A 26822-nucleotide genomic window follows, 5' to 3' on the forward strand; every position below is an offset into this window, starting at 1 on the left:
AGTACCAAATTCACTTTATATTATGCTCTCACCCTACCAAATAGTCAAATGAAGGTAAATCTGTTGTGATTAATTTAGGTCTTGGTCTCAGAGCAAATTGGGAAACAGCAGAAGAGAGTGAAAGGCAAATACTTAAAAGTAAAATATTCAGAAGGTGTGACTATAAAATTTATTGCTATTTTTTTGATACAAAACTACACAAGAAGAGGTCAGAAATTAAAGTTCCTGTTTCCCCCATGGTGTACATGTGAAATATTTCTCTATATACATGTACGTGTGTGTGCTTCTCTCTACCTCTGGTCATAATGCTTTCCAATACATGTTCCAGACTGCCACTAGAATAAAGTTTCATAAAAATATATACACGTAATCATGTGACTTTATTGCTTATACCATTCCATAATTTTCCACTGACTTCAGGAGAAAATCCAAACCATTTAAGGAAACACAAAGCCCTCCATTATCTGACTTCGGCCAGTTTGTCCACTTCATGGCTTTCAATGATCTGCCTCCTGCCTCGTGAACCGCCAAGCATGCATACTTCCGTGCTCTCTGTCGTCCTCATCTAAAACCTAATTTTCCTCTCTGTACCTACTTGATTTTCAAGGACTCCGTGCCATCAGCAGCTCCATGAATCCTTCTCTTCCAACTCCACTCTCTTCCATTCAGGTGGAGCTCATCCATATGTTCCCAAAGCATCACCTTCTTCCTACACCATAGCATGTATCACTCAGTATGTTTTAACTATTCACCTATCCTACTACTTTCTTAACTCTTTGACGTTCCTGGCTGTGTGTTTAATTTCATACCTAAACCATGTTGGGTTTTAATTTTTTAAGCTGAGATGTTTGTAGATGTGTGTGATAAAAAACAAATCCAGATGATTTTTTCATGTACATGATTCTTCTGTATTAAGACAGGTCACTTATGACAACTTAAGAAAAATGATTATTTGCCGTATTTCTAATGTCGCCATTTCTCAAGTTTTCATTAGCATCCCTCCTATTTTTATTTTAAAACTCTGTCTAAGCAGTTTTAATTTGCCAAACTAAATTTCTTATCCTATCTTATCCTATCTTCTTCATCAACCCCACCCTTAGCTTATAGACTTACCAGCATGGCTTATAATTTACAGAGTATGTCAAAAAAACACTTTAAAACTTGTTTTAGCATGAAATTATTTTTCATTCCAAGACTAAAAATTAATTATTTTTCCTATATTTCTTTTCTAGGTTGGTGACACCAACATTCGCTCAGGCCAGACACATGGAAATCATTTTAGACTGTTCTATCTCCCTCACCTCCCTAGTACAACTATCATCTCTCATCTGGATTCTTTCAATCAGTTACCTCTGGTCTCCAAATCCAGGGATAACTCTCTTTGATCAAATAATTCCCACAACCAACAGAATAACTTCAAAAATGCAAATATGATCTGTTCTTGTTTTATACACCACTACTTTTAAACCAGCATTTAGTGTTCATTCTTATTGGTGAACCCTCCCCCGCCCAATCTTCTTATAAGAAAACCCACCTTCATCACTCAAAATCCTGACAACCTGTCACTTCTGCGAAGACTTTCCTGATTCTCCCAATAACAGAATCAGTCATCCACTCCCCTGAATCATATCTTATACATATTTCTGATATTGTATATTTCATATGAGTTTGTATCTTTTTTTTTTTTTTTTTGGTCTTTTTCTCTACTCTTATGTTTGCGCAGGGAGTGTATTTCATTTGGCTCTGTGTTTTCAGTACCTAGCACAGGGCATGGCATAATCAATGACCTAAACAGCTAATTGGAAATAGAATCCTAAACCTCTATTGGCATTGTTATCCTGCTATAATCACAAAGAGAATTAGCCTATTTTTATGTCTAACAATTTTTCTCCCTAGAAGATCGAAAATTATTTACTATGCTCCTGTGATCACTCACTCTCTCTCTCTCCATCCTTCCCCTACCACATTTCCAACAATTATGAAACATTTTCAAATAATTAAATTTCCCACATTGGTACATTCTATGAGGAGGAAAAAAGAAACTACATAGTTAGGAATCTTCTTTTCTGTTTGTTTGGTGAAAAAAACTTAATTTATTATGAGAGATACATTTTATTAATTTTTAAAAATCTTATAGCAACATACGTTATCCAAAATTTTTAAGACTGGCAAATTTTTTGTTTTTTGTATTTCAGGTTAGTCATAAAGATTAGACTTAAAGCCCAAAATGAAGTGAATAATAAATACTTCTAACTTTATTCTTAAATTAGGTGTCTACACAACTACGTTTGCTGAATAATGGACAACTTTATTTTGCTTTGTGTTGACTCAGAATAAAAATGCTGAGAGTTATTGTATAATGTTTATCTGTACTCCTATAACTTTCATCTATAAAAATCTCAGAAGTCAGAAATGAGGACTAGTAGATGAGAACTAGATTCATAAAGAAGCAACTTCTGAACCACAGGCCATCTATTCGTATTTTAAGCGGAAATTTCCATTTTTTTCTTTCTCAAGATATAAGGGCATTTTATTCAAGTAGCCAAAAATCAAGGCAGAGAACATTTGAAAACATTTTATTACTAAACTCACATCTGTTAATTCTTAGCCTCTCATCTTTGACTGCCAACAGCCATGCCGCCCATTATTATGTTGATGCTATGAGCACCTGGTCTGGAAAGGCTCCATCACTCATATCTATTAGAATAAAATGACACATAGGAAAATATCCCTGTTATTGCAGATTGAATATTAAGTAAAACCATAATGAAAATCACAATATTCCCTGAATAACAATGCCTCTCACTCTTTGGGAAGTACATTTATTTCTGATTGGTGTAGAAAGTTGATTTGATAAAGTTACACTTTTTGTTACATGCTGTTTTATGGCAAGACAGTTTGTAAGGAAACACACTCTGATAACCCACATGCAAGGTGGGGGGGGTTTCTACTCACTTGCAAGATCTGGGTGGGCATACTGCAAATAAATACCAACTAAGTATAATAGTAACAGTTTTGTCTTGATGAGTCACTTAATTCCTAGGATAAGCAGCCTTATTGTTTTTCTAATAGTAATTAGAGTCTGGTATCTTTATGAAGGAATCTGTAAGTAGCTTATTTTAAAAGTAGAAACATTTTGGTTAAGCTTTTAGGGATCAAGCTCAGAATCAGTTTCCAAAGGATCAGCTAATTAGGCAATTGAAATTTCAAGAAAATGATTCCCCCACAGAGAAGCTTAATGGATTTTTCAGTGTAAAATTATTTGCCTAGAACGAAGTGCTGAGTAAGATGCCAAATATAAATGGGTAACAAGTTAATTACAAAACACAGAAGCTAACAAACTTTATTTTACCCTGCAGGGAAATAATGTAGTCTGAACTACCGTTCAATCAGTATGTCGCGAGAGCAAGAATTCTTTCCCTGGTTCTATTAATGTACTGAAATTCAATAAAACACATTTTGTCTTTGTTGATAAGAGTAATGTAGGTTGTAGTTTGGGTAGAAATAATCTATAAGTAAAATCAAAAGTAAATTTTGAAAACTTAGGTTTAAGAAAATTTATTGTAAGCATTCTCATTTCTTATCTTATGATGAATCAAATATGGCTTGTGGAAGATTGAATAAGAATTAAAAATTTAAGAAGGTAGTATATGGCTATCAGAAGTGAAGTCAGTGTTAGCTGTGGTGGGAAATTCAATTGACCTTTAAATGCCATTTGTGGATGGTATCTATCATGCTTACAACCTAGATTACTATAAATGTTTTAAAATCCACGAGAATTTTGTGGCCCCCTATAACAAACTCAAAATGCCACAAAGCCGACACAACAGGGAGGACACACACAGGTTACTGACTTCCCCCGTGGGTGGTTGCGATCATGGTCTGATTCCCGCCGTCCTCATCTCCAGCAGGCACCTGAGATGCTGTCTGCTCTCGGTCACTTCCACCACCTGCTCCTGTGCCTGGATCCTGGGGTCCACTCTGAGGCTGGCTACACCTCCTGACTTACCCGTTACACCTCTGTCTGTGAAACAAGGTCACAATCTGCCTTTTAGGCTTACAGGGTTTTCATTGTTAGTAACTATCAAAATACTAATAAGGGAAATTACAGAACACTTCATTTTAAAATTATTAGTAGTTTTAGCATCTTTTTCTTGTTTAAAATGCTTATGTACAAAGTCAAGCAATTGGAAAATATATAAAGTAGAAAAATGTCAGATCCCTCCCACCTTAGTTCTGTTTCCCTAAGTAGTTCAGTTTAATACGTAGAGATAGAGATAGATACCTATATATTTATTTATATATTTATAACTCATATAAATTTATACAATTTTTGACCAAATTTTTTTCCAATGATTAGATGACATACAAGGTTTGTTACTTGTTTTTAAAGCCAATAATTTTTATGTATTTCCTTATATATTTCTGTCACATTTTTTTTACTAGTATTTGGATTTCATTCAAATTAGACAATGTAAGTTTCCACCAATATGGCTAACTGAATGTCACAAAAGGCTTTCTGCCATTCCAAATACAGAAATGCCAGACAAAGCATAAGAAAATAAAATTACTTCAAATAAGTTCTAAAAGAAATGAAGTTTTCATGTAGCAAAAATAAAGAACAAATCTAGAACAAAAAATCTAGACTAAAGCCGTTATAGCCTACAGGGGTCTACGATTGGATATGCCTTTGAGCTAGTGGCAGGAATTTACGAAGAAAAGAGACGAGGCCCTCAGCTCACGTAAATTGGGGAGCTGGAACGGAGTCTTCTGAAAAAATCTGGGAACCCCAAAGAGCTGTAAGTTACATTAAACTGTGACCAGGAACTGGGACAAGAAAAGTTCTTCCACTTGGCCACGGAAGTGGCAAGGAAGCTTGTCATCCACTGGTGACTCTTGTTGGAAGAGAAATCATTAGAAATAGAAAAATAAACTTATGATACATGGTGATGTAAAGTCTTAATTTTCACGGTCCAAGTTATGAGGAAAGCCTAGACTGAGAAATTAACACAAAAACTCAACTGACAAACCCTCCAACAGACCTACAAGAGGCAAATGAAAAAACACTTTGTATGAGTGCTTCCACAGCCCAGGGTAAATGGGTCTCACTTTCCATTAGATTAGGTCTACAAACAGATCTGAATAAAAAAACAAAGAAAATTATCAGATATGAAAAATATAATAATTGAAAGTAAAAATATCAAGGACAACTACAGATTGAACAGATTTACAAAGGGAATGAGAGAATGAGACACAATATCTAAAAAAATCATCCACAACACAACAGAGATAAATAAGGAAAATCTTTATAGTAATGAGTTGTCTCATAATCAAATTGATAAAGATTTTTTTTAGGTCGTATATAACATGATGTTTTTAAGGTATACAACATGATGATTTAATATATGTATACTTGGTAAAATGGTTACCACAGTCAAATTAATTAACACATCCATCACCTCACATAGTCAAAGATTTTTTTGAAATCTGATAATACCACGTATAGTCAAAGTTGTAGAAAAACAGAAAGAGTTATTAATTGCTAGTAGGAGGGTAAATAGATGCAATCACTTTGGAGCTCAATATGGAAATTTGAGCCATATTTGAAGATGTTTACACCATATTGTATAAACAGCAGTTTCACTCCTAGGGCTATACCCTAGAGAAATGTATCTTGACAGGGACACGGCTGGTAATTTAAGTGGGAACATTATTCCGCAACCAAGACGATCTTGCACACTACAGGATATTTGACATCACCAGTCCTGTACACTAAATGCCAGTAGCGCTCCCAGATCTTATGAAAAGTAAACATGCCTTCACACATTTAACAATGCACCTGGGTGGTGCAGCACTCTTCCTGGTTGAGAACCATTACTCAGATGCTAGAGAAATTCACACATGTATTCAGAGACAAACGAGGAAAATTTAGCAGAATCCATAAAGTTGCATATGCACAAACACCCATGACCTAGAAGTGCCACTCTCAGGTGTACACTCAAAAGAATCTCCAGCACAGGTGCCCAAGGAGATAGAACAGGCATGTTCATAGCAGCAGGAAGGGTAATAGTGTAAATCTGGAAACTGATTGAATAGAGAAGCAGATACATTTGGGTATATCCATACAATAGAATGCTAAGCAGCAGCTAAAATGAAGGAAGTATATCTACATGTATCAACATGGATACACTTCCAAAAGATAAAATTAATCGAAAAAAGAAACTTTCAGAATTGTATGCATAATATAATACCATAGATGTAAATGTTTTAGAAAATGTGCATTATTATTGGTACATCTTTGATAAGTACATCAGTACATCTTTACTGTATAAAACCATGGAATGAAAGAATAAAAACCAACTTTAGCATAGTAGTTATCAACTTTAGCATAGTAGTTATCTCCATAGAAGGAGAGAGAAGAAATGGAATGATGGGGAAAGGGGATTTGGCTGTATCTATGCCATTTTTCTTTCTTAAAAAAATATTTAGAGTAAATATGACAAAATGCTGAAATTTGTTAAAGCTAATGATGAGTATAGTAGATCTGTTTGATTACTTTCTATAATTTTCTTTATGTTTGGGATATTTCGTGATTACATTGTACTTTAAAAAATATTTGACAGAGATTAAGACACATGGAGGATGGAATGTGCTTAAGAGAAAAATCTCGAGTCGCTAAATGGAAAGGACACAGTATGCATACAGAAAAGATAAAACTGGGCCGGCCCGGTGGCTTGGCGGTTAAGTGCACGCACTCCACTACTGGCGGCCTGGGTTCAGATCCCGGGCATGAACCAACACACTGCTTCTCCGGCCATGCTGAGGCCGCGTCCCACATACAGCAACTAGAAGGATGTGCAACTATGACATACAACTATCTACTGGGGCTTTGGAGAAAAAAAAGGAGGAGGATTGGCAATGGATGTTAGCTCAGAGCCGGTCTTCCTCAGCAAAAAAAAGAGGAAGATTAGCACGGATGTTAGCTCAGGGCTGATCTTCCTCACAAAAAAAAAAAAAAAGAAAAGACAAATTGACTTCTTCAAAGTAATGTCTTCAAAATCTGATAAGAAATGACCATCATCCTAGAAGTCTACGCCCAACTGAACTATCATTTAAGAGTGAGCATGCAGTAAGGAAAACCCTGAGGGAAAGAACTATTAAAGGATCTTCTTCAGAAATAAAGAAATTGAATCCAGAAGGAAGAAGCAAAGATGAGCAAAGAGGATAGAAAATATGTTGGCAAATCTAATATCTCAAATTTTTGATATACAAATTTATATCTAAGAAGCACTGAGTATCAAAGCAAATATTGATGTACTTGGGAAGTTTAAACAGAAGGTAGAACTAAAATCCTAGAAAACAATAAAATGGAAATATGGAGATACAAAATTAATAGTAGAAGAGTGTTCTAAAATTTTAGTTTTGCTAAGGAGAAGGCTGGAGATGCTGATTACACTTGGACTTTGTTATGTCAAAAGCGTACACTAAAAATTTTAAAGAATGTAAGTAGAATGTCCAAGTCTTACCAGAATAAAGGATAAAAGAAAAAAAGTAGAAGTGGATTATAGCAAACACTCACATAATTCTTACTATTACTATGTACACACTATTCTACATGTATTTACTCTTTTAATCCTCACAACAATTCTCTGAGTGTCATCTTCATTTTGCAAATGAGGAAACTATAAGAAAGAGAGTCTGAAATAACTGGCCCAAGGTTGTACAATTATTAAATAGTGAACTTGAGAGTCTTAAACCCTGGCATTCTATACCTCAAAGGCCATTTTCCTTACTATACTATGCTACCTCTTTTAGATTGTTTAATAAGCGTTGACAACTCAATAGAAAGCTGTGGAGAGGGAGTAAAGGAGTGAAATAAACAAACAAAAATTTTTTAAAAAGGAAAAAAAGTATAGCGAATATAAAGAACAAAACAAGGTGGTGAAATAAATCTAAATATTTTCAGATCCCTAATAAATGTAAACAGAGTAAAACCACCAATTAGAGCACAAGTCTCTGAGGTTGGATTTTAAAAACCACAACAAGAGACAAAATTAAAATTAATTGGCACAGAAATACTGAACCAAAGTGATAAAACAGATGATCAGTTTCATGCTATGTTTTGTTATATTGCATTTGAATCCTGGATCTGCCAATGACTAGACATATGACTTTTTTTTTTTTTTGTGAGGAAGATCAGCCCTGAGTTAACATCCATGCCAATCCTCCTCTTTTTGCTGAGGAAGACCAGCCCTGAGCTAACATCTATTGCCAATCCTCCTCCTTTTTTTTTCCCCCTCTTTTTCTCCCCAAAGCCCCAGTAGGTAGTTGTATGTCATAGCTGCACATCCTACTAGTTGCTGTATGTGGGACGCCGCCTCAGCATGACCGGACAAGCGGTGCGTCAGTGCGCGCCCAGGATCCGAACCCGGGCCGCCAGCAGCGGAGTGCGTGCACTTAACCGCTAAGCCACGGGGCCAGCCCCTAGACATATAACTTTGTCTAAGTAATTAGACTTCTCTGAGCCTCAGTAACCTTATCTATAAAATGGAGGTGATATTACTTACCACATAAGGTTATTATAAAAATTAAATGCGATAATTCATATAAAACATTTAGTATGGTAGCTAACTTGTAGCAATGTTCAATGCACTATCAAGAAAATTAAAATCATATTTTTTAAAACTTCAGTATGATTATGTTAAGAACTAAAATAAAAATAAGGATAGGAAAAAGAGAGTCACTTGTTCATCATATATTAAAAAGTCATTTTACCAAATTCAACAAGCTGCTTCTTTTTTCACTAAATTTAGTGAAATTTGATTGTCTGTTTAGATATAGATTACTTGAATAATACCTAAAAGAATTAAGGGAACAGTTAGAAATAGGCTAACACCAGAGTTAGACAATAAAGTAAATTCAAAGAAAATTCCTTGCAGAAGACTAGCTGCTAATTTACCACAATCTCAACATTAATAAATGTGCCGCTTTACTTTATACTGTCAATGGAGGTGACTTTTTCGATATAGAAGTTATTGAAAAATATAAACTAAAATCTTAAGTATATAAAATATCTCAAATTTTTGATGTAAAAAAGTAAACTTTATATACTCTAAAATTATAAAAGCTTTAAAACATAATTTTGGATTATAAATCTGTAGATGTTTATTGCATGATTTTTTTTTCAACTTGTAAATCCATTTGTTTTGAGGCACACACAGGAAATAGCACATTTAACAGTTACTTGAAATATGATGTGTTACTTAGTATACAATCTCTCCCTTTGTCTTTAATTGAATTTTAAATTTCTCCCATTGTTTGAAATTATTTCTAAAGTTGAATCCAGAAGAGGTTCTTAAAACTTCTCATTTTTTTTCATAGAACTTTTGTTATAGCATGGTATTGACATTCATAATCAAGAATATGAGCAGAGAAAATCAATGAATGAAACCAAAAGTTAGTTGTTTGAAAGGATTAACAAAATTGACAAATCTTTAGCTGGACTGACCAAGAAAAAAAGAAAGAAGTCTTAAATTACTAAAAATCAGTAATGGAAAAGGGGACATCATTACCAAGCTTAAAGAAATAAAAAGGATTTAAAAGAGTACTGTGAAAAACTGTCTGCCAAAGAATTAGATAACTTAGATAAAATGGACAAATTTCTAGAAAGATACAAATTACCGAAACTGACTCAAGAAGAAATAGAAAATCTGAATAGACCTATAACAAGTAAAGAGATGGAATTAGTCATTTAAAAGTCCAGGTCCAGATGGCTTCACTGAAGAATTCTGCCAAACATTTAAAGAATTAATACCAGTGCTTCACAAACTCCTCCAAAAAATAAGAGCGGAGGAAATGCTTCCAAACTCATGCTATGAGGCCAATATTACATAATACCAAAACCAGATAAAGACATCAAAAGAAAACTAAAGACCAATATCTCTTATGGATATAGATACAAAAATCCTCAACAAACTACTACTAAATTCAATTCAGCAACATATAAAAAGAATTATACATCGCAACAAATAGGGATTTATCCCAGGAATGCAAAGTGGATGTAAATACAAATACCAATTTTGTCCTTTATTCATAGAATAAAGGACAAAAATCATACGATCATCTCAATAGATGCAGTAAAAACATTTGACAAAATTCAACACACAACATAATCAAAGAAAACAAACACTTAAACTGGGAAAAAAAATGGATCTTCCATAAAGGGAATACATAAAAAACCCATAGGTAACATATCATATTTAATGATGAAAGACAGAACGATTTCACACTAAGATAAAGAACAAAACAGGGATGTCCACTCTGGTCATTTCTATCCAACATTTTACTGGAGAGTCTGGCCAGGGCAATTAAGTAATAAAAAGATATAAAAGGCATCCAGGTTGGAAAGAAAGAAGTAAAACTATCTCTATTTGCGGATGGTATGGTTTTATATGTAGAAAATCCTAAAGAATCCACCAAAAACCTATTACAACTAATAAGCCAGTTCAGCAAGTTTGCTGAATACAAGACCAATATACAAAAATCAATTGTATTCTATACACTATCAATGAAGAATACAAAAATGAAATTAAGGAAACAATTCCATTGGCAATATTATGAAAAGAATAAAATACTTACAAATAAATTTAATAGAAGTGCAAAATTTGTCCTATGACAAACTACAAAACATTGAAAAAAATTAAAGATCAAAATAAATGGAAATATATCCCATGTTCATGGATCAGAAAACTTAATATTGTTATGATGACATACTCCCCAAATTGACTTACAGAGTCAGTAGAACCTCCATCAAGAATTCCAGATGGCCTCTTTGGAGAAACGGACAATCTGACCCTAAAATTTATATGGAAGTGCAAGGGACCCAGAACACACAAAACAAATTTGAAAAAGAATAACAGAGTTGGAAGACTCACACCAGGCAATTCCAAAACTTACTACAAAACTAGAATAGTCAAGATACTATGATACTGCAGTAAAGACAGACACATAGATCAATGGAACAAAATTGAGAGTCCAGAAATAAACCCATACACTTATGATCAATTGATTTTCAACAAGAGTGCCGAGAAAATTCAATAGAAAAAATTAGTCTTTTGACAAATGGTGCTAAGACAAGCAGATACCCATATGCAAAAGAACAAAATTGGATCCCTACTTCACACCATATACAAAAATTAACTCAATATAGATTATAGATCTAAATGTAAGAGTTAAAACTGTAAAACCATTAGAAGAAAACATATGAGTAAATGTTCATGACCGTGGATTACGCAATGGTTTCTTAGATACAACATTACAAGCAGAGTGATTATAAATAAATCAATAACTTAGACTCCAGGAAACATTTTTTTTAAAGTGTGCTTCAAAGGACATCATCAAAAAGTGAAAAGACAATGCACAGAATGGGAGAAAATTTTTGCAAATAGTATATCTGATAAAGGATTTTTATCCAGAACACATATATCTTATGACTCAATAATAAAATGACAAAAAAATTAAAAATTGGTGAAAGATCTAAAGAGACATTTTTCCAAAGAAGATAGACAAATGGCCAATGAGCACATGAGAAGATGCTCAATATTTTAGCCATCAAAGAAATGTAAATGAAAATCACAAGATAGCACTTAGCACCCACCAGAGTATCTATAGATAAATAAAAAAGCAAGCAAAAAAACAAATAAACAAAAACAGATAATAACAGGTATTGCGAGAGTATGGAGAAATCAGACCTCCCATACACTGCTGGTGACAATGTAAAATGCTGCCGATTCTTTAGAAAACAACTGGGCAGTTTCTCACGATTTAAACGTGGAATTACCATATGACCTAGCAATTCTGCTCCTAGACATATACATCCAAGAGAAATGAAAACATACGTCCATGCAAAAACTTGTACATGAATGTTCATATTCACATTATTCACAAAAGCCAGAAAATGGAAACAACCCAAATGTCTAATGAACGGACACAAAAAAAATGTGGTGTAGCCATACAATGGAATATTATTTGTCCATGAAAAGAAACGAAATGGGATCTTCCAGTTTCCAGTCTGGCATGTAAAGAGCTTGGAACTGGTCGCTCCATCCTAACAAGTTAAAAACTGAAAATTCAACAACTCTTCTTACATCCGTGAGAACTGATGCCACATGGTAGACCACTGCCTCCAAAGTTGAAGACACAGACAGGCAAATGCAGAGAATCACAACTGACTGGAGCAGAAACCCACAGGCAGAAACCTCCATGGGAAACAGTGCCTGGGTAGGAATACCTAACCTGTAACTGACAAGTTGCCGGAGGCTCAGTGTGGATAAGTTTGAGAGTTAAAAACTCCAGCGGAACCCGGCATAGGAGGGCATTAACACTTTTGTGAGTTTTACTTCCAGGAGCTCTCACAGGTTCTCACACTGAATATCAGAGAAAAATCCCTTCATGCTTCTGGGAGTCATATATATGGTGATGGACAAACAAAAATGTACAACCCAAAATTTCACAATGTTAGAAACCATTAAAACAGCAATTAAAAAAAAATCCCTTCATGCTTCTGGCAGGCAGAGGGAGAAAAGTAACCATCTTGGAATATGTCAGAGCATTCTGTTCTTCTTAGCAAGGCCTGCCCTCAGGAGAAGCTATTCTACCAGAACCTACACTATTAAGGATTTTTCAGAGTCTAATCGACCTGAGGGAAGAAAAATACCCAACTCCAGCCCACTCTAGCCTTCCAAGTGGTGGAAGGGAAATACTAAACTCCAGCCCCCTGTAGCCATCCTGCCCCACCTAAAGGAGCGCAGGGAAATGAGAAGCACTTGTACAGTTCACAGTCCAGAGGCACAGGCTCAGTAAAAAAACTAAAACCTAATCAAAGGACCATACAACTTTTCCCATACCCCGAAAAGTTACCTCCACACATTACTAAAGGCTTACTTACCACAGTTCCTTTTACCTAATACATCATGTCTGGCTATGAAGAAAAAAATTACAAGGCATACTAAAAAGCAAACACACAGTTTCAAGGGACAGAGCAAGCATCACATCCAGACTCAGATATGGCAAAGACGTTGGAATTATCAGAGCAGAAATTTAAAACAACTATGATTAATAGGCTAAGGGCTCTAATGGACAAAGAAGACAGCATGCAAGAACAGAGGGGTAATTTAAGTAGAGATGAAATTCTAAGAAAGAATAAAAACGAAATGTTAGAGATCAAAAACTGTAACAAAAATGAAGAATGCCTTTAATGGGCTCATTAGTAGATTAGACACAGCAAAGGAAAGAATTTCTGAGCTTGAAGACATGTCAATAGAAATTTCCAAGACAGCAAAGCAAAGAGAAAAAAGACTGGGGGAAAAAAAACAGAAAAGAATATCCAAGAACTGCAAGACAATCACAAAGAGTGTAACATATACATAATGGGATTACCAGAAGGAGAAGAAAGAGAGAAAGGAATAGAAGAAATATTTGAAGCAAAAACGACTGAGAATTTCTCCCAAACTAATGTCAGCCACCAAACCACAGACCCAGGAAGCTCAGAGAACACCGAGCAGGATAAACACCAAAAACACCCCTACACTTAGGCGTACCATATTCAAACTGCAGAAAACTAAAGATAAAGAAAAAATCTTGAAAGAAGTCAGAAGGGAAAAAAACACCTTACCTATAGAGAAGCAAAGATACAAATTCCTTCTGACTTCTCAGAAACCGTGCAAGCAACAACAAAGTGAAGTGAAATATTTAAAGCATTGAGAGGAAAAACCCCCCAACCTAGAATACCGAAGCCTGGCAAATTATCGTTCAAAAGTAAAGTAGAAATAAAGACTTTCTTAGACAAACAAAAATTGAGGGAATTTATGGCCAGTAGATCTATTTTGCAAGAAAGATTAAAAGTTCTTCAGAGAGAAGGAAAATTACGTAGGGAAGAAACTTGGATCTACATAAAAGAAAAGAAGGGAATCAGAGAAGGAATAAGTGAAGGTAAACAGAACTTTTAATTTTCATTTTATTTTTTTTTGCTGAGGAAGATTTAGCCCTGAGCTAAAATCTGTTGCCAATCCTCCTCTTCTTTTGCTTGAGGAAGAATAGCCCTGAGCTGACATCTGTGCCAATCTTCCTCCAGTTTTTCATATGTGGGTCGCCACCACAGCATGGCTGACAGTAGCGTAGGTCCATGGCCGGGATCTGAACCTGTGAATCCAGGCCACTGAAGCAGAAGACACCAAACTTAACCACTATGCCACAGGGCCAGCCCCCATTTTCTTTTTCGTAGCTGATCTGACAGATAACAGTTTGTTCAAGTCATAATAGCAACAATGCATTCAATTATGTCTATACATATATACATAATATGATATATATGCTTATGTATACATAATATGATAGATATATGCTTATGTATGCCTGTGTATAAATGAAATGAATGACAGCAATGATACAAGGGATGAGATGGAGGAATTAGGATTATTTTGTTATCACAATGTACTTGCACTATCTGTGAAATGGTACACTGTTATTTGAAAGTGGACTTGGATAAGTCATAAATGTATATTGCAAACTCCATGACAACCACCAGAAATGTAAAAAAAAAAGTATAAGTAACATGCTAAGAAATAAGACAATATGGAATAATATAAAATGCTCAATTGAAACCACAAAGGGCAGGGGGCTGGCCAGGTGGTGTAGTAGTGAAGTTTGCGCACTCTGCTTCGGCAGCCCAGGGTTCGTAGGTTTGGATCCCGGGCGTGGACCTATGCTCTGCTTATCAGACCATGCTGTGGCAGGCATTCCACATACAAACTAGCAGAAGAAGGGCACAGATGTTAGCCCAGGGCCAATCCTCCTCAGCAAAAAGAGGAGGATTGGAAACAGATGTTACCACAGGGCTAATCTTCCTCACTAAAAAAAACCCACAAAGGGCAAAAAAAGAGTGGAAGACAAAAAATGGCACAAAGAACAAGGCAATGAAGATATAACAATAGCAAATATGACATATTAATCCAACTATATCAATAACACTTTAAACATCAATGGTCTAAACACACCAGTTAGAAGATAGATATTGTCAGAGTGGATCAAAAAACAAGACCTAGCTATATGTTGTCTATAAGAAACATACTTTAAATATAAAGACACATATAGATCAAAAGTAAATGGATGGAGAAATACACTTGGCTAACAATAATCAAAAGAAAGTGGGAGTAGCTATATTAATTTCTGCCAAGCAGACTTCAGAGCAAAAAAGGTTATCAGGGATAAAGAGGGGCATTACATCACGACAAAATGGTCAATTCTCCTAGAAGACATAATAATCCCTAATATGTATATGCCTAACAACAGAGTACCAAAATAGATAAGGTAAAAACAGAAAGAACTGCAAGGAGAAAGAGATGAATTCATTGTAATAGTTGGAGACTTTACCACCCCTCTCTCAGAAATGGACAGATCCAACAGGCAGAAAATCAGTAAGGACATAGCTAAACTCGATAGCATCATCAATCAACTGCATATAATTGACATCTATTGACTACTTTATCCAACAAAAGCAGAATACACATTCTTCTCACGCTCACATGGAACATTATCTAAGACAGACCACATTCTTGGCCATAAAGACACAACTTAACAAATTTAAAAGGCTAAAAATTATGAAATGTCTACTTTTAGACCACAATGGGATTAAACTAGAAATTGGTAACAGAAAGACAACAGAAAATCACAAAATAATTGGAGATTAAACAACACATTTCTAAATAACACATGAGTCAAAGAAAAAATAGCAAGAACATTAAAAAATACATTGAACTAAATGAAAATGAAAACTCATCAAAATTTCTGGATGTAGAAAAAGAAGTGCTTACAGGGAAATTTACAGCACTGAATACATATATTAGAAAAGAAGAAGGATCTAAAATCAGTAATCTAAGCTTCCACCTTAAGAAATTGAAAGAAGAGCAAATTAAATCCAAAGTAAGGAGAAGAAAAGAAATAATAATAATTAGAGAAGAAACCAATGAAATTGATATAGAAAATCAATAGACAAAATAAACAAAACCAAAAGTTGGTTGTTTGAAAAGCTGAATAAAATTGATAAGCCTCTAACCAACCTAACTAAGAAAAAAGACAGAGAAGACACAAATTACTAAAATCAGAAATGGAAGAGGGGACATCACTACAGATACTATCAACATTAAAAGGATAATAAAGCAGTAGTACGAACAACTCTAGGCACATAAATCTTATAACCTGGATAAAAAGGACCAATTCCTTGAAAGACACAAACTGCCAAAACTCACGTAAGGAGAAATAAAAAATAGACAATCTGAATAGGCCTATATCTATTAAAAAATTGAATCAATAATGAATATTCTTCCAAAACAGAAAGCACCAGGCCCAGAATTCACCTGTGAATTCTACCAAACATTTAAGAAATAAACTATGCCAATTTTCTACAATCTCTTCCAGAAGAGAGAAGCAAAGGGAATACTTCCTAAATCATTCTTTGAGGCCATTATTATCTAATACCAAAACCAGACAAAGACAATACAAGAAAAGAAAACTACAGATCAATATCTCACATGAAGACATATGCAAAAATCCTCAACAAACTACTAGCAATTTGAACCCAACAATGTATAAAATGAATTATAAAACATGACCAGGTGAGATTTATCCCAAGTATGCAAGGATGGTTCAACAGTCAAAAATCAATTAATGTAATTCATCACATCAATAGACTGAAAAAGAAAAATCACATGATCACATCAATGGATGCAGAAAAGCATTTGACAAAATCCAACACCTATTCATGATAAAAACTCTCAATAAACTAAGAATAGAAGAGAACTTCCTCAACTTGAGAAAGAATATCTACAGAAAACCTACAGCTAACATCACACTTAATCATGAGGAGCTTGAAGCTCTCCCACCAACATCAGGTACAAGGCAAGGATGTTCTCTATCATCTGTCCTTTTCAACATTGTACTTCAAGTTCTAGCTAATGCATTACAACAAGAAAAGGAAACAAAAGGTATATAGATTGGGAAAGAAGAAATAAAATTGTCTTTGTTCACAGATGACATGACCGTCTATGTAGAACATGTGAAACAATTGACAAAACACTCCTGGAACTAATAAGCAATTATAACAAGGTTGTAGGATATAGGTTAGTATACAAATGTCAATTGTTTTCCTAAATACCAGCAATGAACAAGTGGAATTTGAAATTAAAAACACAGTACCATTTACATTAGCACCCCCTAAAATGAAACACCTGGGTATAAATCTAATAAAGTATGTACACGATCTATATAAGGAAAACTTCAAAACTCTGATGAATGAAATCAAAGAAGAATTAAATAAAGAGTATTCTATGTTCATGGATAGGAAGACTCAATATTATCAAGATGTCAGTCTTCCCAACTTGATCTATAGAATCAGTGCAGTCCCAATCAAATCCCAGCAAGTTATTTTGTGGATGTCGAAAAACTAATTCTAAAGTTGATATAAAGAGGCAAAAGACCCAGAGTAGCTGACACAATATTGAAGCAGAAGAGCAAAGCTGGAGGACTGACAGTATCCCACTTCAAGATTTACCATAAATCCAAAGTAATTAAGAAAGTGTGGCATTCGTGAAAGAATAGACAAAAAGATCAATGGAACAGAATAGAGAGCCTAGAAATGGACCCACATAAATACAGTTAGCTGATCTTTGACAAATGAGCAAAGGCAGTGCAACAGAGTAAATATAGTCCTTTCAACAAATGGTACTAGAATGACTGGACATCCACATGCAGAAAAAAGAACCTAGACATATAGACTTTACATTTTTCACAAAAATTAACTCAAAATGGATCACAGAACTAAATGTAAAATAAAAAATATAAAACTCCTAGAAGATAACATAGAGGAAAACCTAGATGACCTTGGGTAAGGCGATGCCTTTTTAGATACAACAGCAAAGGCATGATCCATGAAGAAAGAATTAATAAGCCAGACTTCATTAAAATTACAAACCTCTTCTTTGTGGAAGCCAATGTCAAGAGAATGAGAACACAACCACAGACTGGGAGAATATATTTGCAAAAGATATATCTGATAAAAATCTGTTATTCAAAGATACAAAAAGCTACTAAAAGTCAACAATAAGAAAGCAAACAGCCGGATTAAAAAATTGGCCAAAGATCTGAACAGACGCCTCACCAAAGAAGATACATATATGGTATATAATCATATAAAAAGGCACTCAATATCATATGTCATTAGAGAATAGCAAATAAAACAACGAGATACCACTGCACATCTATTAGAATGGCTAAAATCCAAAAAACTTACAACATTAAATGCTGGTGAGAATGTAGAGCAAGAGGGACTCTCATTCCTTGGTGGTGGGAATGCAAAACTGTACAGCCACTTTGGAATATAGTTTGGGAGTTTCTTACAAAACTAAACATACTCCTACTGCAAAACCCAGCAATCACATTTCTTGGTATTTACCCAAATGAGTTGAAAACTTATGTCCACACAAAAATGGGCACACTGATGTTTTTAGCAGCGTTATTCATAACTGCCAAAACTTGGAAGCAACCAAGATGTCCTTTCAGTAGATAAATAGATAAATAAATTGTGGTACATTCAGACAATAGAATATTATTCAGTGTTAAAAAGAAATGAGCTATCAAGCCATAAAAAGACATAGAGGAATCTTAAGTGCATATTACTAAGTGAAAAAAGCCAATCTGAAGAGCCTACGTACTATATGACTCCAACTGTACAACATTCTGGAAAAGACAGAATTATGGAGACAGTAAAATATCAGTGGTTGCCAGGAGTTATGGGGGAGGGAGGCAAGACCAGATGGAGCACAGAGGATTTTCAGGGTAGTGAAACTGCTCTGTATGCTACTATAATGGTAGAGACATGTAATTATACATTTCTCATAATCAATAGAATGTACAACATCAAAAACGAACCTAGTGTAAAGTGTGGACTTTTGGGTGATAATAAAGTGTCAATGTAGGTTCATGTAGTATAACAAATGTATCACTCTGGTGGGGGAATGTTGATAGTAGGGGATGCTGTCTGTACGGGGGAGCATGTGGTATGTGGGAAACTTCTGTACCTTCAGCTGAATTTTGCTGGGAACCTAAAAATTTTCTAAAACCTAAAATCTATTTTTTTAAAAGAAATAAAGTATTAATATATGTTACAACATTGATGAATCTTGTAAACATTATACTAAGTAAAAGAAGCCCTTCACAAAATACCACATAGTATATGATTCCATTTATATGAGAATAGGTAAATCCTTAAGAAAGAAAATACTTTAACGATTGCCTAGAGGTGACGGAGTGGGTGGTACGAGGCACAAAGAGTGACTGCTAAGTGGGTTTCTTTTGGGCTGATGAATATGTTCTAAATTTAGGTTGTGGGACAGTTGCATAACTATATAAATATAGTAAAAACTATTGAATTATACACTTTAAATGGCTGTATTTTATGTCATGTGCATATCTCAATAAAGATGTTTAAAAAGAGAATATAAGCAGGGGCCACGGGCCGACCCCGTGGCTTAGCGGTTAAGTGCACGCGCTCCGCTGCTGGCAGCCCAGGTTCGGACCCCGGGTGCACACCGCTTCTCCGGCCATGCTGGGGCCGCGTCCCACATACAGCAACTGGAAGGATGTGCAGCTATAACATACAACTATCTACTGGGGCTTTGGGGGGAAAAAATAAATAAATAAAATCTTTAAAAAAAAAAAAAAAAAGCAGGGGCCAGCCCGGTGGCACAAGCAGTTAAGTGCGCGCGCTCCGCTGCAGCGGCCCAGGGTTCGCTGGTTCGGATCCTGGGCGTGCACCGACACACCGCTTGGCAAGCCATGCTGTGGCGGCGTCCCATATAAAGTGGATGAAGGTGAGCACGGATGTTGGCCCAGGGCCAGTCCTCCTCAGCAAAAAAAAAAGAGGAGGATTGGCAGATGTTAACTCAGGGCTGATCTCCTCACAAAAAAAAAAAAAAAGAGAGAATATAAGCAGATTCATGTTATAGTACTATAAATTTTCAATTGATAATAAGAACACTTTCAGGTCACATTTCCACATATCTAGCTCTTCATATCACAGGCAAATTGGTGAGAAAGGAAATTTCAGTATATCAAATAAATGATAGTGTGACCACAGTGGAAGAGTATACATATTCAAAACTAGGAAATCAATCATCAAAGATCATATTCTGCTTTTTGAAGAGCTACCATGAAATTAAAATAACAGTTTCTGTTTCTGCTCAGAATTATTCAAACATCATGCTTACAACAGGCACGGACTTTTGGAAAACTTATTAGAGGTTGTGGTTATGAGACATTTCCATAGCAAGTGATACGACGGTCTTCAATTACTTTTCATACCTCATGTGCCTTTTACACGAAATTTAATCATTTCATCTCATAAACGATAACAAATATCAAGTTTAATTTTGACTCCTTGAATATTCTTGTCATGTAACATTATGCAGTCATGAATTTTATATATGAAAATTGCTATTTTATTTTTTTGAATTCAAATTTACAGTGAAATGTACAGATATTAAGTGTACACTGTAATGAGTTTTGATAAATGTATACACCCATGCAATGAACGCCCCAATCAAGATATAAAATATTTCTATCACCCAGAAAGTTTCCTTATGCTAATCCCTCGCTGCTCCACCATGTTTTAATTCCATAACCATGGGTCAGTATTGCCTGTTCTTGAGTTTCTTATGATTAAATTAGTATAGGATGTAATCATTTGTGTCTGGTTTCTCGTGTTTGACGTAATGAGCATCTCTGTCGGCTTAGGCTGCCATAACAAAATATCTTAGACTCAGTGGCTTAAACAACAGAAATCTTTTTCTTACAGTCATGGAGGCTGGAAAGTCTAAGATCAAGGTGCCAGCAGGGTCGATATTTGGTGAGAGCTCTTTCCTTGGGTTGCAAATAGCCACCTTCTCACTCTATCCTCACATGGCCTTTCCTCAGTGTGCTCATATGAAAGAGAGAGAGGCTCTCTCTTCCTCTTCTTATAGGCCACCAGTCCTAGTGGATTAGGAACCCACCCTTATGACCTCAGGTAATCTTAATTACCTCCTAAAAGTCCTATCTCCAAATATAATCACTTAAGAGTTAGAGTATTAACGTAGGAATTTGGCGGGGGAAACAATTCAGTCCATAGCAACGAGATTCACCCATATTGTTACATGTATCAGTACTTAACTCATTTTTATTGTTGAACAGCCTTCCATTGTGTGAATATACTGCAATTTGTTTATAAATTCTCCTGGTAATTGTAATTTTGTTTGTTTTCTGTGTGGGTTATTTTGAATAAAACTGCTTTCATATACAAATATTTGGGCATACACGTTTTATCTCCCTTGGGAAATTGCCAGGCCATAGGGTAGATACATATTGAACTTTATGAGAAACTGTCAGACATTTTCTCCAAAGTGACCGTAAAAATTTTCATTCCCATGAGCAACGTTTGAGAATTCCAGCTACTCCACATCCTTGGCAACATTTGGTGTTGAGGGTCTTTAATTTTAGCCATTTTAGTTGTTGAAGCAGTATCTCAATGTTGTTTTAATTTGCATTTCCCTGATGGCTAATGATGTTGAACATCTTATCATGCTTCTTTACCATATGTTTATCTCCTTTTGTGAATTGTCTATTGAAACTTTTTGCCTACTTTTATTAGGTTATTTGTCCTTTTAAAAAATTGATTTGTAGGAGCTCTGTATACATTCTAGATAAAAAAGTCCTCTGTCAGATATATTGCATATATTTTCTCCCAATCAGTGGTATGCCTTTACATTTTCTTTTCTTCTTACCTTCTTTTCATTTTCTGGGGAGAAGTTTGTAATTTTAATGAGGTCCAGTTTATTAAATTTTTCTTTTATCCTTAGTGATATCTCTAAGACATTTTTTCCTGCCCCAGGGTTGTGAATATATTATACATTTCTGCTAGAAGTTTTATAGTCTTTGCTTTTATGTTTGGGCCTATACTCATTTCAAAGTAATTTTTGTTATGGTATGAAGTAGGAGGTCAAAATTCATTCTTTTTCTTTAAATTTATCCAATTGTTCCAGCACCAAAGGTTGAAAATATTATCCGTTCTGTATCAACTGCCTTGGTGCCTTTGTTGAAAACTAATTGACCATACATATTTTCTGGACTTTCATCCATTCCATTGTTCTGTTTGCCTATCCTTATGTTAATACTGCATTGTCTTGATTATTGTAGCCTTATGGTGAGTCTTGAAATCAGATACTGTAATTCCACTGATACTGTTCTTCTTTTCCCAGATGATTTTGGCCATTCAAGGTCATTATTTCCAAATAAATTTCCCAATTAGCTCATCAATTTCTTTTTATTTTTAAGCCCATTAAGAATTTGATTGAGATTGTATTGGATCATAGAGATTTAATTTAAGAATATTTTATTAAGAATATATGTATGTATGTTCATAAGGGATATTCATCTTTAATTTTCTATTCTTTTAATGTCTTTGTTGGGTTTTGGTATCAGAGCTATGCTGGTCTCAAAACAATCTGAGAAGTGGTCTCTCTTCTCTATTTTCTAAAAGAGTTCATTACCCTTGGCATTATTTCTTCCCTAAATATTTGATAGAATTCACCAAAGAAACCATGTGATCCTTCAATTTTACTTTTGGGAAGGATTTTGCTTACAAATTCAATTTCTTTAACAAGTATTGGAGTATTCATATGTACGATTTCTTCTTGTTTTATCTCTGGTATGATGTGCTTGGGCAGAATTTTTTTCCATTATATCTAATTTGTCAAACATGTTGGCATAAAGTTGTTTATAATATTCTTCTGTTATCTTTCGTGTCTGTAAACTCCATAGAGAAGTCTGATCCTGTCTTCACCTCTAATATGGGTAATTGTGTTTTTCTATCTTTATCAGTATTACTAGGAATTTATCAGTTTTGGCATTGCTAATATTCTCTATGTTAGTCTTTTTTCTATTTCATTGATTCCTCCTATCTGTATTCTTTCTTTCTTTCTACTTGTTTGGATACAATTTGTATTTCTTTTTTAGATTTTTAAGGTAGAAACTTATATCAATGATTTTAAACCTCTCTTGCTTAAAGCTCTGAGCTTTCTTCTTAAACACTGTTTTAGTTACGTCTCCCCAAACTTTATATGTTGTATTTTCATTATTAGAAATCATAAATTAGAAATCAATGATTTCTAATTTAATCCTGTTGTGACCAGAGCATAGAAAGTTGACTCAGTATATAGTCTTTCTTGATGAACAATTCATCTGCACTTGAAAAGAATGTGTTTTCTGTGTTGTTGAGTATGTAAGTTTCAATCTACAATATATGTTGATAGTGTTGCTCAAGTCTTCTATATCCCTACTGATTTTTTTCTACCTTTTCTATCAATTACTGAGAGAAATGTATTAAAATATCCAACTGTGATTACCCATTGATCTATTTTTTTTGTTTTGTCAGTTTTTATTTCATATATTTTTAAACTGTTTGTAAATGCATACACATTTATAATTTTTGTCTTCCTGATGAATGTGCTTTTCATCCTGTGAGACACCAACTATTTTATGCCTACTTTTTGCATGTAATATATATTCTTATCCTTTTACTTTCAACCTATCTGGTCTTAAACTGTGAACCTTATAGTCAGCATATATGAGTCTTGCTTATTTATCCAGGATAATACTCTCTGCCTTTTAGTTGGTGTGTGTAGTCCATTTATACTTAATGTAATTATTAATATGTTTGGGTTTAAGTTTACCAACACACTATTTGTTTTCTATTTGTTCCAACTGCTTTGGGTTTCCTTGTTCCTCCTTAGTCGAATGTATTTTAGTATTCCATTTTATGTCCTCTATTAGCTTTTTAAGCTAAACTTCTTTGGTTTTTTATTTAAAAAATTTTTTTTAGTGATTGTTCTTGGGATTAAAGCAATGCATCCCTAACTTATTACAGTCTACTTACAATTGATATTGTATCATTTCTTGTAAAAATGTATAAACTATAACACTGTAATTCCATTTACTCTCATCCTTTATGCTATTTTTTATATGATTTTACTTCTTTGTATGTTATAAATTTTACATTACATTGTTTGTATTTTTGCTTTAATCAGTCAGTTGTCTTTCTAAAAATTAACAAAACGAATATACTCACATATTTATTCACACATTTACCATTTCTTGTGTTCTTCATTCCTTCCTATAAATCTTATTTTTGTCTGATATAATTTCCCTTCAGCCTGAGACTCTAACTCTTCTATAGTCCAGGTCTGCTGGTAACATATTCAGTCAGCTTTGGTTACCTGAAATTGCATTATTTTGTCAGTGTGATATTTTCTGAACTTATATTGTAGGCTTATATTTTTCACCAAATTTGGAAAAAAAATAGACATTATTACTTAAAATATTTTTTTCTTTCTTATTCTTTTTCTCCTCTTTCTGTAATTCTGATTAAATTTTTATCATTTTATATTGTCCCATTGGTCATTGAAGCCCTTTTCATTTTGCTTTACGTTTTTTGTTTTTTTTTTTTAAATCTCTGATCTTCAGTTTGGATAACTTCTGTTGACCTATCTTTAAGTTCACTGACCCTTCCTTCTGCATTGTTCAATCAGCTATTAAACTTGACTAGTGATTTTAAAAATTTCAGATATTCTAGACTTTCCTTTGGTTCTTTTTCTAGTTTCAGTTTTCTACTGAGATTTCTTATCTGTTTACTCCTTGTGTTCTTTTTCTTTAAGTCTATAAAATATGTACAATAATTGCTTCCAAAAAGTCTTTGTCAGCTAATTCCAGTATCTGAGTAAAATGAGGTCTGTCTCTATTTGTTGCCATTTTGTCTTGATTTTGGGTCACATTTTCCTGCTTTGTCACATGCTTAATAATTTTTTATTATATGTTGGACATTATGGCTGATTCTTTGTAGGAAGGTCGGCTTATGTTATCTTCTCTAAAGGAGACTGAGTTTTCTGTAAGAAATTAAATTATTGGCAGATCCACTTCACTTTTGTAGGCATGGTTTTATGGTTTGTTAAGCTGAGTCTATTTCAAGTTTTCCCTCATTCTTAGGAGTGGCTCTCAATTCAGTGTGTCGTCTGTACTCTCAATGTTTGACTTTTCTAAGGTCTCCTCTGAATATTTAAGGAACTCAGGAGGGGTTTTTCTCTCTGGCTGGGCTGGAACACTGATGTGTCCCAGCTCTGTCTGACCTGTTTCTCTATTCAGTTCTCAGACACACAAAAACCACTCTCTCAGGTCTTGGTACTTGCCCTGTGAAGGAGCAGCCCAGTTCTCAGCTAAAGATCCAAGGGAACACACCTAGTGACTTCTGATCACTCTTTCTGCTCAGCTTCTTTCTCTTGTTATACTGTCCAACAAACCCCAGCTGCCACAGCAGCACCAAACTCCAATCTCTTCCGCAGATCAGTGAAATCACCACTCTTCATTCTCCACTTGAGCTTTCCCTCCATATAAGTTGGCCAGGGAAGTGTCACCCTGAAGAAAGCCAGGGTGAAACACAGGGCTCACCTCACTAGTTTCCCTTTTCTTAAGGATCAAAGTCCTGTGCTGCCTTTTGTCCAGTACCTGATAAGTTGACCTCATATATTTTGTCTAGTTTTATAACTGCTTAATGTGGAGGTGAAAGGTCAATACCAGTTATTCCATCAAGACTGGAAACAGAAGCCCCTGATGTTAAATTGTAAACTTTGTTTATTGTGTGAAAACTGCATATATATTCAAGTAAATATATACATATTAATATAAATGTGCACTTTAAGGTATATGTATTGCATAGTTAGTGTTTACTTCTGAGGCTTAGGAATCTGACTCTTGACTACCAATATGTAATCTAAGTAAACTTTCTTTTGCAAGGATCTGTACCCTTTTCTATGGTGTGAGGATAATAATATTGCCTATTCCATGGTATTTTTGTGATTATTAAGTAAGGTACAGAAAGCACTTAGCAAAGCACATTGCATATTGTAAATGCACATAAATGTTAATATTATTCTATGTGTATTATGTATAAAAATATCTAAAAAATATCACTAGAACATTTTAACAGTAATTATTTCTGGGTAGTATTTATTTTGACCTCTGTAATTCCATGCTCTTTACATTGAATATCTACCTTTTTTTTGTTTGGTTTTCTTTGCTGAGGAAGATTAGCCCTGAGCTAACATCTATGTCAATATTCCTCTATTTTGTATGTGGGACACCTCCACAGCATGGCCAATGAGTGGATCAGGTCCGCGCCCAGGATCCAAACCCACAAACCCAGGCCGCCGAAGTGGAGCATGCAGAACTTTAACTGCTTGGCCACGGGGTCAGCCTCAAATATCTACCTTTTAATAATAAAAAGTAAATACTATTTTAAACGAAATTTGATTCCCAAAAGATTTGATACTAAAAGCTCCTAAAATTATCTCATATTGACATATAAGTGCCAATACTTCTCCAGAAAAGAATCATTCTTTGTTCAAATTTCTAAAAAATTTTTTTCTTATCAGAAAGATAATAAACAATGAAATCATGTTGATAGTATGCACATTTGAACATTCAGTGGCAGAGGAAACTAAGAACACTAAGATCCTGAAGATAAATAAGACCAGTAATGAGCACATTTGACTTTCCTTGCCTGTTTTTTTAAACTGAGAATTATTTCAACCCCCGATTACTAGAAAAAGCAATGATACAATGTAGAAAATAAATTTATAAATGTGTCTAGTATGATGGCATTACCTTTACGGTTAGAAAGTGTGTGT

The 26822-nt window shown here is 34.6% G+C and overlaps 1 protein-coding gene across 6 annotated transcripts in view; it reads right to left on the bottom strand.

Annotated features, from left to right (window-relative positions):
* Positions 1–26822, bottom strand: part of C31H8orf34 (chromosome 31 C8orf34 homolog) — a 392833-nt gene that overhangs the window by 208542 nt on the left and 157469 nt on the right. Inside the window, exon 8 of one of the 6 annotated variants that reach the window (XM_087420476.1) lies at positions 3608–4024. The exons of the other annotated variants lie outside the window; for them this stretch is intronic. Within the exon in view, the coding sequence (XP_087276602.1) occupies positions 3876–4024 (149 nt within the window). The 3' untranslated portion in view covers positions 3608–3875. Of the gene's footprint in view, positions 1–3607; positions 4025–26822 lie in introns of those variants that run through there. 6 annotated transcript variants of the gene reach the window in all.

The sequence above is a fragment of the Ceratotherium simum genome, chromosome 31 (genome assembly GCF_057802395.1).
Source record: "Ceratotherium simum simum isolate JZ-2026a chromosome 31, ASM5780239v1, whole genome shotgun sequence".
NCBI classification, from domain to species: Eukaryota; Metazoa; Chordata; class Mammalia; order Perissodactyla; family Rhinocerotidae; genus Ceratotherium; species Ceratotherium simum.